General features: G+C 28.0%; 1 protein-coding gene across 1 annotated transcript; it reads right to left on the reverse strand.

Moving 5' to 3' along the window:
* LOC107162496 (ras-related protein Rab-13-like) lies at positions 1-13,367 on the reverse strand. The gene is made up of 6 exons (XM_015509434.2): positions 13,159-13,367; positions 9,627-9,687; positions 4,166-4,304; positions 3,942-4,031; positions 3,648-3,761; positions 1-365 (listed from the first exon to the last, which is right to left on the reverse strand). Exons 1-6 carry the CDS (start codon positions 13,274-13,276, stop codon positions 267-269), a joined length of 621 nt encoding a protein of 206 aa, XP_015364920.1. The 5' UTR covers positions 13,277-13,367; the 3' UTR covers positions 1-266.
* Between the last annotated feature and the right edge of the window lie 2,072 nt (positions 13,368-15,439).

The raw sequence follows: 15,439 nt of genomic DNA on the forward strand, positions 1-15,439 counted from the left end.
TATTATTTTAGTATATTTATTGTAATATTGTAATAAATTTATAATATTATAAGTATTATATTGTGTCTTTGCTATTTATATTATGTAGTAATCACTAATCAACAACGTTCCTTATAGCATGTTTATTCATTTCTCGACGTCAGATAGATAGGCGCGGTTATAAGCCAACACGTGTATTAGGTATAATTAATATAGGCTTTTAGATTTTCATAAAAATATAAATAGCTAAATCGTTATGATAATAATAATTATTACAGTCATGGACATTAACAGGAACTGCACTTCCGTGTAGATTCAGCAAAAGCTTTTTCGAAAAGTGGCGAACATTTCTCCCTTGGCGTTTCGTCTCTCAGCCCGAACGCTCCCTACAAATAATATAACATGATATGAATTAACAAAAAAATAATTAATATAAAAATTGAAGACAAAAAATACATTTTATAACCTAACATACGCATATATAGACAGGAACGTATTTAGGACCCGTTTTACAATCCTATAGTTTAAACCTAGGTTATGCTTGAACCACTGATTTTACCAGCCGAATTCCATGGTTTAAACGGAGTTCAACTATTGTAATACGAGCCCTTAGACAATCGGGGAATGAGGCATTTTTTGATGGCAATTTTTTTAAAAATTTATTGGCGACATCATAACTGTCTACAACCATCGTCCATTGAGAGTCGTATACATACACGTTTTGTTACATTTTACCCATAAATTGATGAGGATATACTCCTTTACCCAGTTTAAGCTCAAAATTGGTTTTTTAAAAAATACTTTTCAATTCTAAGTAATCAATAGTCATCTCATTGTTATATTTTTTTTTAAATATTTTGGAATTATGTAAATATATGGGTTGAAAAAAACTAAAAAATTAAAATAGAAAATTTTTTATCAAAACTATTATACCTACAACATAAAAAAAAAAACAATAATATGATGTGATTTTGCTATTAGATATAATTATATATATGGCACATTCATATAAATATAATGTAGCCATAATAATTATAAAAAAAAAGATATAATATATTAAGAAGAGGTAGGTAAAGTATTCGTTTTTTTTTTTGCACACTGATAATATAATAATATAAGTATTAAATGATTTTAGATTCTGAACGAAGTGATGAATGTATTGATATTACAATGATGTGTTTTTTTGTTTTTTTTATGTTTGTTTTTGTGTCTGTGTACAGCATAACTAGTCGAAATAATGCTTCAATTTCAAACTTTGGTGGTGGTTTCCGATGTAAAAGTGAATATCCTTGGTGCATTACAAAGGTCAAAAGTAAACATTTTCCAACAGTTTTCAAAAAAATCGAGAAAAACAAAAAAAAAATGACAGAAAAACGGGAGATTTTACGAAATCTGTCGAAAACGCGAAAATTTGCAAGTAATTTTGAAGTTGAAAAATCATAAAACTTTTTGTGTTTATAATTAAGGATTAAAAATACAACACTAAGTTTGCCATAAGTTTTCCTTCAAGTAGCTATTTTATGAATTATTTAGATTGCCATTTTCTTTACATGATTTAATTTTCAAAATATTTTGACTTTTTTGAAATATTTATAGACGACTGAAATTTTCAATTTGTCTGAAAACATTTTTTTGAAGTGTCGATAAAATTTTGTTGGCCCTATCAAAATAATTGAAAATTTAATACAAAGTTCCTCATAAGTTATTCTTATATTGAATAAAAAATTATAAGAATACATATGCACAATTTTTTTTTATTAGCATTTGAAGTTCAAATATTGACAAAAATTCGTCAAAACTATGAATATTTTTTTTTTGTTTTTGTCATTACGTTTTGGGGCAGTAAAAATGCTTCGACTTTTAACTTCAGTACCTTGTTAAATCAGAAAGTGAATCTTGTTGATACTTTGGGGGATCAAAAGTAAAAAATTCTTAATATTTTTCTAAATAATCGGGATAAACAAACTAAAAATTAACGGAAAAACAGGAAATTTTACATACAATCAGTTTTCGACAAAATAGATTTTGATTTTTTATGTAACTTTAAAACAAATGACCATTGATACATGAAATTTTCGCCGAATGTTTATATAAGTACCTATGTTCTATCAACCATGAAATTTTTTAAAAAATTTGACTTAAGTTGAACTATTCATACGTATATGCAATTTTCAATCATTATTAGTTTTTTTTTTAAATTAAAATCGATAAAAATTTATTTTTTAGGTAGAAAATCTTGAAAATTTAATACAAGGCTCTTAACATATTATTACAATAGCAGTTGAAAAATAAAAGAAATTCATAGTTACAATTTTTTTTTATAAGTATTCAAAGTTTGAATTTTGACAAAATACGTAAAAATCACAAATTATTTTAAGCTAGAAATTAATAAAAAAATTTCTTTTTTTTAAACTAAGATTTAAAAATTTAATATAAGATTCCTTACAAGTTTTTCAATCTTTATTACAAATAAAAAGTCTACCGGAAATTCAAATTAAATTTTTATGAGCATTTGAATTTCAAATAATGACAAAAATTCGTCAAAACCATGAATATTTGCGAATTATTTTGTAGTTCAAAATTCATAATATTGTTTGTATTTTTATCTAAGGTTATAAAATGCAACACTAAGTTTTCCATAAGTTTTGCTTCAAATAGCTATAGAGAAAATTCGAAGCGTCATTATAGGAAAAATGTTTTGAGCGTTTGAGTTTTAAATTTTTATGAAATCGCGTAATGATAACGACGGGAATTACCCGTTTCCGCCAAAATTTGAAATGACCGATTCCGCCATCGCCCGTTTCCGCCAATTTAAAAAAAGATTCGATTCCCGTTTCCGCCAATTTACCTGCTATTCACTTATTCATAATTAATATACACAATATTTTGTCATAGTTTTAATAAATATAATAATAATACATAAATACATATAATATTTTGATATTTTGTCAAACCTAATTTTAAGAAATACAGTAATAGCAGGTAAATTGGCGGAAACGGGAATCGAACCTTTTTTTAAATTGGCGGAAACGGGTGAGGGCGGAATCGGTCATTTCAAATTTTGGCGGAAACGGTACATGCCCATAACGATTTATCCTTAAACCAGGTATATGTATATCTATGATAATATAAGGTATTATGAATTATGATAACTACATGATAACTACACTAATTGATTAATCATGCATTATGCAAAATGCGTCTTAATTGAAAAATCAAATATTTGTTTCAAAATAGAATATATGACAATATTTAAATATAATATATCCTAGACTGACAAATCATCTCTGTTCAGAATCGTTTTTCGTATATACAATCATACCTATCATTGCATTCAAATTTAATCCCATCCATTACAGTAACCTACTGTACAGCAGAGCAACATCCTCGACTTACCCGCTTTTTTAAACACTAATTTCATTCTAAATCATTAAAATATTTTTAAAAAATTCATAAAAAATGGCTGTCCTTAAATTTTTAGATACATTTTTAATTTTACGTATTTTTCTGAAAATTTTATTAGGTTTATAAAATAGAGTTTTAAATTAGTAGTTAACTATTTTTACCAATATTGACTTGTTTAACTTTATTTAATTAATCATAATACGTATTATGTAATACCAAAATCACTTCATATAATTAATTGTATAACTATTGTAATATCTCACAGAGTATTGGGAACGTTCTTTGATCATTTTGGCCAATGCCTGAAACGCTTCTTCCACGTTTACATCCATCTTACACGAAACTTCGAAAAACGGCATATCATAACATTCTGCTATCTATAAATAATAGTTAATACAATATTTAAACACGAGTATGTATATATATATATATTAGTGTATCAAGTAATTTTTATATTCACAGATTATCGTAAAACCTAGAAAAATGTATTTAATCGTCGGCGTGATGGGACGATTATACGCGGTATAAAAATTTCGTAATATTCTCTGAATACTCACTTTTTCTCCGTCTGCTTTATCCACAGCTCTCACTGTCTCGTTGTCACATTTGTTACCAGCCAAAACTTTGATGACATCCGGCGAAGCGTTCTAAAAATTAAAGCATATATCAATATCGTTTCATAATCATAAGTAATCGTATCATTTAAAAATGCATGTATGAACCATCAAGTTCTCGTTCGCGATTTTTATACCACTAAAACGCGTTACAACTTAGAACTCACCTCTTGAATATTCTTCAACCAGTACGTCAAATGGTCGAATGAGTCCAGATTCGTCACATCATAAACGAGTAATATACCCATTGCGCCCCGATAGTAAGCTGTAGTCAGTGTCCGGAATCGTTCTTGCCCAGCAGTATCCCTGTATATAACAAATTCATGAGAAATATTTGAACGCCAATCAACACTTTTAAATTTGCATCGTATAAACTTTGGGTACAATTGTATCATTTCAGAATAATAACTATTTTTACGGTAAAAGTACGATTTCCGGTTAATTTAATTTAATTCGCTGACTATACTAGCTGTTGGTAAATGTTAGAATTTCGGAATCAGGATTTGCCTGCATATCAATAATTGACAATTATAAATTTATAATAACCTTCTATCAAGACCAAGATTTTTTAAAATCGGCAATTATACCAGATAATTAAATTGGTATTCAACAGCACCGCAACTATCTTTAACTGGTGGACATGGATTAATAAGCTGTGATTGTTTGAAAAAATGTACGACTGACAGATATAAATGACAATCTAAAAATGTATTGTGCAATTCAAGATCCCACAGTAGTCAATCCTGTAGAAATAAATAATTTTGTAATAAAATTAATTTAATTATAACACAAATTATAATATATTAGTAATTAATGTACCTAGTCGCTATAATATACTAACACCACAGTAATATGTAATAATATAAATGTGTGTATCTAATATACTATGGTCTTTAATTTATTGCCTAATATTCTTCAAAAATAATAACTATTAATTATTAATACCATATATATTAATTGGTAAAATATTTCGGACTTTTACTAACAATGATTGTCAGTATTAAGATTTGCCAAATCATACATAATTCGGACATTTACCAACAGTAGTCGGCGAATTAAATTAAATTAACCGGTATTCGTACTTATACCCTAACATATATATAATATCTTTGCACAGCACAATTAGTAAATGTCATCATAAAATACATAATTTTTTTTAAATATTTATATCAGGAAAAAAATTTATTAGGTACTCATCCATTTTTGCAGAAAATATGATTTTTTTATATTTTAATTTTAATTTGTTAACTTGAAATTGGTTTTTCATATTATTAATGTTATTTGCGTATCTATGTGTATTTATTGTAGAAATCTCTATCCCACCATTACTATTTCAGGCGGTGCATTAGATTTTTAATAGAAAATACATTTTACGTATTTGTACTAATTTCCTTACTTTAAACTTTCAAGTTTAAATTTGAGTGTACTAGTATTTTTTAATGAAATATTGATAACATAATATTATAACCTAAAATTATCAACAGTTTATTTTTAAATACATTTATATATTAACCTTTAACAAACAAATAATAGAAAATTTCAACATAATTAGGTTATTAATGATATAATATTAATATGTATATTTTTTTCTGAGAAATCATATGCCCGTTAATTGAAAATATTTAATGATAACTATTTATCCGTTTTAAAGTTTTAAAAATGAAAACTCAGCATCAAATTATATTAATATCTATAAATTCGGTTATTAAACATAAAATTCAGAATTATAAATTATATTCCGATTAAAACATATGTCATAAATGTTGATGTAAACTCAATCGTTAATAGAGCGTTTAAGTCTTAGCATTCATTAAACTTTGCACCAAAAATGTTAAATCTGCCCATTGTGTCCGTACTTTGTACGATTATCAAACCTCTCCTGATATATGGCGAGGTTTGGCTTTGGCACCCTTTCATTGCGAATGATCAAATCTGTATCGAAGGTGTTCGAAATAGATTTTTAGAATATGCTTCTTTCATTCTCAATATGTACTCAATTTCCTTACACCCACCACGTTCACGACATATTCACCGATTTCATCAAGTTCTACATATTAAAACACTATCCTGGCGCGCGACGCATCGAAACTTATGGTCAAAGTACAATCACTCACTTTTAAATCGGTCTTTGATGTTCCATATTTCATCAAAATAGCGTCTCTTGAAATTTCCTCTTATTCTACATGTAACCAGATTCCTTCTAGCTCTATTCCCGGTCACGATATCTATTACGCGGTCATATTATAATCATCCTCTTCACCCCATCATGATGAGAACATATATACTCTCCAATAAATGAATTTTTAAATGTATATTATGTTTACAGTGTTTACATTGTATTGTTAGATTTAGATTCAAATTATATTTGTTCTTTTTTATAACTGCCGTTTGGCGTGTAAATTGTGATAAGACAAAAATAAAAATTTTAACATGTCAATATTCAACTATTTTCTACTGAGTCAACAGTCAAACATTATTATATCATAACAACCACCAATTTTATTTTCTCGTGCGTGCTTAATCAATAAGTTATATAAAGGAGCCCGGCTCATTTTTAAAAAGTAGTTAATAAGTTATAAGTATTTAAAGTACTTAATTTTTACTTAAGTCTAACTAATTAACTATAGGTACCTATACTACCTACTAGTTCAAAATTGATTTCTTGTGTATCGAAATTCTAAGAAAAATTGTTTACTCCGAAATATGAAATTTATGCTGTCATTAAAAAAATAAAAAGATAATGTAACAGATAAATAAATAAAATAGCAACAACTTAAACAAAGTTAGAATTTTTCGACTAAATAAGTGTGTGACACCTTTAAAAAAAATCATTCAGTATATATAACGCTATCGTTACTATCGCATTAGCTGTGAATAATATTATTCAAAAACATACATAGGATTCGATGTGAATAAAACCTATTTGACGACGGCAATAAATTTTATTGCACTGCTTTGTAAATAAATTGTGCACCATGAATCTTTAAAAATATGAATATCTGTCATATAATATAACATTTTATAATTTATATATTTTATTTTATAGAGTTTGGTTGAATTTTACTTACATAACTGTATAACATCTACTTTATTTTATATTTGTATTGGTTATAATATATTTTATACACTAAAGTCTTGTTGTTTGCTAGTTAATGTTGCTATAATGTTGCATAAGCAAGGGCGTCTTATTTTACTTTATTATCATATCATATATTATACATAAAATATATATGCCAAAAATGTTTGTTTGTGTTTTATTGTGAAGGTGTTTTTTTATTCTCTTAGAAATAAGTAATTACATCGTTTACTTAGAATAATAATTAAAGTTTTATACCTACTCTTTTATCAATGATTAGGTTATGGCAGGTATTCCTACATAAAACCTAATTGAACCGTTTTGTACAAAAATACATATTGTATATGTATACATATTATGTGCATACTACAACTGTTTATATTGCATATCGACAAACGTTAGATAGTTATTTTTGTAAACATATTATGTAAAATATATTATTAATATGATTATAAAAATGCAAATATAATATTAAGTAAATATGAATAATCCATATATATAAAAGAATTTGTCCTCCGGAAGAATCACCGTAGAACCCAAACCACAGGGCAGATCTGATTGAAATTTTCAGGATGATATAATATTGTAATTTCACCGTGCTTTAAGAAAGGATTTTTGGAAATTCAACCCCTAAAGGTAAAATTAAATGGTTGTAAGTATACAACAGTGGCGCCATCTCAATATATGTTAGAACATTGTTATTTGTCAACTACCAATTATTTAGTGAAAAATCTTATCCTAGCAAACCGTGACGAAATTATAAGTATTGACTTTATGTCATATTCTGTACACGTCATCATTACATCGAATGACCTAGCTATAGGTATAAATCACTCAGTTATATTATTTGATACAAATTAAATATTACGTTGCGACTGTATCACTATAGTTATTTTCATTTTAAATGGATCGATTAGTATTCAATTTTTATTTTTTCGATTAAGGCGCTGCCTTGTATAAAATATTAGAGATAAAGTACTTAGTATATTTTAGTGAATTATTTTGAAATATCTTGATAATACAATACACTTTTGACGTTTTTGTACGTAATTTATATAATATATATATATTTTAAATATAGTGCAATTCTTCGTGATGTGCGGTGGAATACTTTTCAAATAAATATGAGAGATATCAAACATAAAATATTTCGATGGCCTTTACGATTGACATTAATGGTTGATTTGAATTTTATTTATAATATAACACAATAATGCGATAATATGTTTTATAAGTAGGTACGAGTATCAATTGTTGACTTCGTCATACACGTGCGTAACATACCATATTCTGAGCTGATCGCGTATAGCTTCGTTAGTTTACCAAAATTTAAAGGTAAAATAATTATTTAGACAATGTCGTAGGATATTTATTATATTTTAATTTTAAAGCGTTATAAATTTATAAGTATTTTAAAATTATAAATTGTTTTTACAACTTAAAATACTCGTATAAAAATAAAATCTAGTAAAAACCTTATGACCTTGACTAGATAACAATCTTACATTTAATTTTTATGATAGATCAATTCACTCTTATTTTTAAACTAACGGAGCTAAACGCAATTTACTGACCGAAAAATTAACTATATTTACGCACTTGTAAGACAGAGAAAACAAATATTAGTATTACGTCTCCTTAATGAGTATGAAAAATTATGTTAAAATAAATAAATATATCTTATAATATTACTGTATCGTAATTATAATGCAATACAATAATTGTTTGTTTGGAGTAAATTATATTTGCTTATAAATAGCATAATTCAGTGTTTGAATAACACTTATAATGTAAATTTAACTAGCACATTGTATAATAATAGGTATTTAAAATATAAATTATTTAAAACAGCGTTCTCGTGCTTTATAGAAAAATTATAAGCTATTCCACAAGACCACACATCACAATATCTGAATAATTATTATAACTTCAAGGTTTATAAATTATTTAATTCGTTCAAAATTAAAGATTAAAACGAAATAACGAAAATATGTTATTAAAATTGGATTGCATAGGTATTGACTTAATAAATATAAGAAACTTTCTTTATATGTTTAAAATGTTGTAAGATGAAAACTATTTGAAATTCAAATCTTTTAGTATACAATGCATATTGTATTTTCATTTAAACTGTACACCGACACACACGGTTCCAATGTGGCCTATGGGTATAGTTATTTCATGATCAAATTGGTAAATTGAATTTTTGAACAGTTTCTCTGATTTAAAAAACAAAAACTATGGGTAGTTGCGGTTAGGTTCACAATATTCATTGTATTTGTATTGGTATTTTCTCTATTTTAATATTATTTTCCAACGAAAACGACAACACCGAGTCGTATGTATATCAGTATATGTGTATAGAACATATTTAAAAAATATGTATATTATACTCGAGTAATTCAAGGAAAAAAAGTTATATCGATATTATGGTTGCTGGTTAGATTAGCATATATTAGATAAAGGAAAGATAATTTAATTATTGACTTTAATTTTAACTGTTATAAAATCTTAGCATCGTGTTGCTTTTTGTATTATATTCACTGACTTACCATATTTGTAATTTTACTGGTTTTTCGTCCAACTGAATTATCTTCTGTTTATAATCGACTCCTGAAACCCAAACCACATGAAAATATTATTATTGTTACCATTGCTATAAATTAAAATAAGTATATTATAACTTAATATGACATTCTCGAAATTTCCTTAAAATTTTTCATTTAACCAGTCTTCGAGAGGTTGTAATAATTAACGTATACATAAATAAATTCAGTCGTGTAGCCACTTTAACAAGTTCAATATATTATCCCCTTTATTCATTCGATTTGCATGACTGCACATTGTAAAGCAACCAAATTACCGGAAGAGAACCACACATTCTAATGATAATTGTACAGGAAACAAGAAAAGACAAAATTATGTGATAAAAAAGAAAATAATCATAGAGTAAATAAATGTGTACAAGTTGTGCATTTCTGGCTGCTCTCTTCTGTAGTTTTGAAACACGAATGGGAATGACTATATTGTATATTCATAATATTCGGTTAGTACTTTCAACAAAAAAAATTGAATTAATTTGTTTGTTTGGACCCATTCTCAGGCATTCCGACTCAATTTTTTATCCGATTATAATGTACATATTTATTTATTTATTTATTCATTTATAAAAAAAAAACTCGAATACTTTTTATATTTTAATTGAACAACAATATCATCATTATCTATATTCCGTCATACTGATATGCGGATTACATGTCAAGAGCTACCTATACAATAAAATCATCGTTGTATGTTAGTTAATCCCAAGTATACGAATTTATTAAGCAATAATGATTAAAACAATTCATAAACAATGCTTTTACGAAATTATGAGAAGACAAATATCTTATGTTCTTTAGTAGGTATATAAATGTAAAATATATAATATTGTTACATAATAACGTAACAGCGATAATTTAATGAGATTTTAAATTTTTTAACGAAACCGGCATTTTTCTCCTATAGGTAATATTTATGATTCAATCTGGATTAAAATTTAGTAAAATAATTGTACCTAAATAATATAATTATGTAGTTCAATATACCTACATAGCTATATAGAATATTTCACTATGTTCGCCCTCGTTACCTTTACCCTCCTATTCGTCAACATATACCAAACTATTTAAATATTTAATGCCATTCAAATTTATAAATTCAACTAATATTTACATAGTTATATCTCTTTAAATAAGAACCAATCACAAAGTAAAGAAGATCATTTTTTTTTATTTTGTGTCTAGCTATAATCAAATAAAAATATTATGGATTTTACTAACTGCGCTGTGTTGACTTGGGTCCCTAATATAATAATCAGCATTTTCCAAAGTCATACTTTTATGTTATTAAAAATAAAAATAATTGTTGACTGTGACAAATACAACGACGATATTTTGAAACACCCTATAAATATTTATTTTTACCAAAGGTTTCGTTGACATTTACAGCAACAGCATCCATATAATATATTACCATACTATACCTATCTAATATGTGGTACATCCTTTGGTGAAATCCCCGACGGGATGTTGGATGAAGGTGGTTTCAACTTTCACACGACGAAATTTAGTTCTGACGATAAATATAGTATCTACTCGTATATATTCATATTAATAAATATACTCATCGTTATACCTACGTGAATTATTTGATTCTTTGTTCCTTTGTGCCGCATCAATCATTCGGTAATATCGTATAAAATAATATTATATTTGGTTGTCTATATACATATATATACGTACGGTATCACCGATGATAATAATTCAACATTTTTTCTTCTATTTTTGAGTTTTAGCAGTTATGAAGTTTATTTTTACTTAGTCACGCATTATAACGAGCATAATACATAAATTCAGTATTTATCTAATTCCTAAATAGGTACACATACTACCCATTCTTTGATACACATAATGAAACTTCGTGGACACTACTACAAATTAACATGCATTACCGTATTTTAAAATAGTATTATGATTTTTTTAAATTATATTAAATTCAATACCAATACAATACATAATCGGTCAAAACGAATACTGTCACAATCGATTGTATATTTCTTCCCGAGCCATACGGTGGTGCATAATAATATTCTCATCATATTTATGTGTACGATGGTCGTGAACACTTGAAAAATATATATAATATATTATGTACACATATTACAAGGCGTATAATATACACCTATTCGTGTATAATATTAAACAATACCGTTGTTTATTGTTTCTGCACGCTAAAAGTATATTATACACGCCTGTTTATTATACTCACTAGTGGTTGAATATATTATGGTCTAATATGTTACCGGTAACCGCTGTACGTAATTCGTATTTAACCACGTATTTATATACACATCGTAAGGCTGGTATAAAATAAATAGGTTACCGCAAGGTCATATAGTTTGCTGTTTACGAGCAAAGGTCATAGCTTTAATAATGAATTTAACGATAATATGCTAGTACATAGGACGTTCGTACAGAACTGGCAACGAATTTTGGGGATGCATTCAGTTTTTTTAAAAATTTAGAAATTTTCGAATTTCTATAATCAGCTGAAGAAGTATATTATTATTATTATTATTATTGGCAGTCCTATACATTTTCATAGCAGTGTATCAAGTTCGAATACGAAATCCTATTCGAATACTTTGAAATATTATTTAATTTATCGAAAATACTCCATCATGGACGTAATTTAGAGATGAGGTTGTGAGGGCTAAGGGAGAATTGGTGTTTCCTGAACCATTAATTTAAGCGACTTTCAATAATACCTATATTTATTCAAATCAATCTTTAATATTATTAAACTTTATTGATTTAACTTATGGTTTAACTATTTTACTCATTTACCAATTTTATTTACATAATTGTATGATCTAAATTAGGTATTTTATATATTATGACGAAGTTAAGAAATTCGTTCATCACTATAGATGGATAGATTTTGTTGAGGTCATTGGGACAAAAGCACATCACTTTTATTTTTAAAATTTGTTTTTTACTTGTTTAGACTGTATGCGAATTATAGCATCACGCAAACGATAGGTATACAACTATAAAATTTCGATTATACAAAATAAGTGCACTCGACCCACGCAGCGTACTAACTATACAGCATCACCGCCGTATCGAGTAAATACTAAATAGAATCTGAGACATTTGCGATGTGAAATTTCAAGCTTGCTGTATAACGATATGTATGATGACGTGCTATAGTGATTCCATTTTTAAGCACCATCATCGCACCACAGACAATTAAGCATTTAAGTATAATCGTACATATTATTATTATCATCATCATCATTATTATCATTATTATATAGGTAGTTAATAATATTGTGATCGGTGGCCAATATTTAACGACTGTCTGACTGCTGGCGGATATTATATACAATCGTTATATTTTTTAAACTCAATCGCGACTTATATATACAAACAACGAAGCACACCATAATAATAATATTACGATATAATATTAACCGAAAGAAAATTCGCCAGTCAGCCGCTAGCCCGTAAAATCCGGCCACCTGCTCGCACAGAAACTTACCTATGGTCGATATATACGTGTCGTAATACGTCTCGTCGCAGAACCTGTGCATCAGACACGTTTTGCCGACGTTCGAGTCGCCCAGCACGAGCACCTTGTACGATTCGCCGGCGTTCATGTCACGGCATAGCCCTCGAGACACACACTGATCGGCGGCGGCGGCGTGTCGGCGATAGTGGCGTGTGAGTACACGTCGTCGTCGTCCCTTATTATTCCATACTTTGCGCCGTCGGTCGTCACAATCGTTCGATTTTGTGTGTGGCGATACGCGAGACATCGATGTCTGACAGCGCCGCGCGGTGTATATTATAAAACACTATATATAGTCTAAAGCATACATTATTATCGCGGTGTACAGTCGCCGAAAAAGCTCGATAGTTGTGCGCGTGAGTCCGCCCACTCAGCCCTCCGCCCCGTGACGGACCATATTATATACCGACGACTGCAACCCCTCACCGCCGCAGACGATGACTCATCCGATGAATATCGATTCAGTGTTGGCGGCAATTCAGTTGGGGCCGAAAGTGGTACACACGCACAATATACATGAAACAAAATAATAATATACACTTTTATTTTTTATTTTTCCTACCATCGTAAGACCAGGGTCCGATCCGCCTAGTCGTCGCCGCTGCTGTTGAACAATGTATATTTTAATGATATTTGCGATTTGCCGTTTTGGCAGCATAGAAATAATTTTAACAACCCAAAATAATCGTTAGGTATATTAGGTGGTGTTTTTTTTTTTTTATTATTATTATTGATTATAGTAAACTCTTCCAGTGAAAATGTCCTTTGTTCAATTTACACCGTTTAACGTCACTAATAATAGCTTAGCTATATCGATTTATTGCGACTTTAAGTACAATTTTTTTTTATTAAAATATTTACAACTCTGAGCTATCGTATCTTACCATGTGTCTATCTAATTCCGTCAATCCCGAGAATAAAGAAAAATTAAATTACAGAACATATTTTCAAATTATTGAAAAACAATCATTTATGTGATCTGTCTTCGTTTACATAATATATTATATTATTTACTAAACTTTTGAAGTTTGTAAAGAACGCTTTTTAAACTTAGATGTATCTATTATCTTATATGAATAACGATATTTCAAAATTATTATCATACAAAAACCATAAAATACATTCATTTACATAACGCGTGAAGAAGCTCAGTGATACCCAAAAATTAATAAAATTGTTATTTCGTAAAGAATTTTCAGAAGAAATAAGAAATCACAATACGTGTTAAATAATTTTATTTAAAAAAGTGCTACTTGAAACTTTTGTACAGCTTTTCTATCGCCCTAAAAAGCACTGACCAAAGAAACCGTGTACCCTCTCGAAATCTGAACAAAGTTTGATACACAATCAATAACGACATCCCTTGCTAAAACCCACTCTTATAGCAAGCTTAAGGGATATTTAACCAGCTTAAACATTTACGAACCATCCTACATATTTATATTTTGACTAAATCCTTAATCCTGTAACTTGTTGTCCATATGTATGAGCTCCAAGTTACAACGAACGGCGCTTCCTATAATATTCAATCAAAATTGTGCTTATATATAATAAACATTTTATACATATTATATGATGTGTAGGTACGTAAATTTAAATTGGAGTAGTAGGATATAGTGTTATGGAAGGGAGGTCTACCAGTGTGGAAATCCTCTGACTTGAGGAGGGTTTATAATCCCTAATTACCAAAATAACAACTACCTAAATTTGCCAAATTGATGTAAAATATTTTATAACTATGTGACAGTGACACGAATTGATACGAGATTTTCGAATAAAATAAGAAAATATATTTTGTAATTAAGAATTGAATGTTACCGTAGTTAGGAAAATATAAACTATAGTTGAGAAAACAATGCAAAGTGCATCGAAATCTCAGCCCTAAATTAATAAAATAGCATACAATATTATTGTATTAATATTATTATTGTTAGCTTTTGAAGTAAATACTAACCTACCGTAAAATAGAATGGGTGGTTTGAGGTTTCGTAGTAAAAATAAGCAGTAGCATAAAATAATATTACAATTTTTAGAAAATATCAGAGCGTGTATAAAATATAATATTATACACGTAAAAGGAGTATCAGACTTCACAATTAATATTTTTGAATTACAACAAGATAACTAAAATCATTATTCTTTGTTTAAGTATTTAATTTCATTCAATAAAATATTTATATAAAGATATTTGATGAAAATGTTGAGTATGTGCAGTCTGTGATTATTTGCAACAAAATAAGAAAATTAATTT

The sequence above is a fragment of the Diuraphis noxia genome, unplaced genomic scaffold, assembly GCF_037042655.1.
Source record: "Diuraphis noxia isolate RWA-SAM2 unplaced genomic scaffold, SU_Dnox_SAM2 contig0002, whole genome shotgun sequence".
Lineage (NCBI taxonomy): Eukaryota > Metazoa > Arthropoda > Insecta > Hemiptera > Aphididae > Diuraphis > Diuraphis noxia.

Excerpts from the sequence above, each read along its gene's own strand:
- LOC107162496 (XM_015509434.2), bottom strand. The coding sequence starts at position 13,276 with ATGAACGCCGGCGAATCGTACAAGGTGCTCGTGCTGGGCGACTCGAAC. Across the intron at positions 4,305-9,626 it reads CCAGTAAAATTACAAATATG|GGATACTGCTGGGCAAGAAC; the intron begins GTAAGTCAGTGA and ends TGTTATATACAG. Across the intron at positions 366-3,647 it reads AAGAACGTTCCCAATACTCT|GGAGCGTTCGGGCTGAGAGA; the intron begins GTGAGATATTAC and ends TATTATTTGTAG.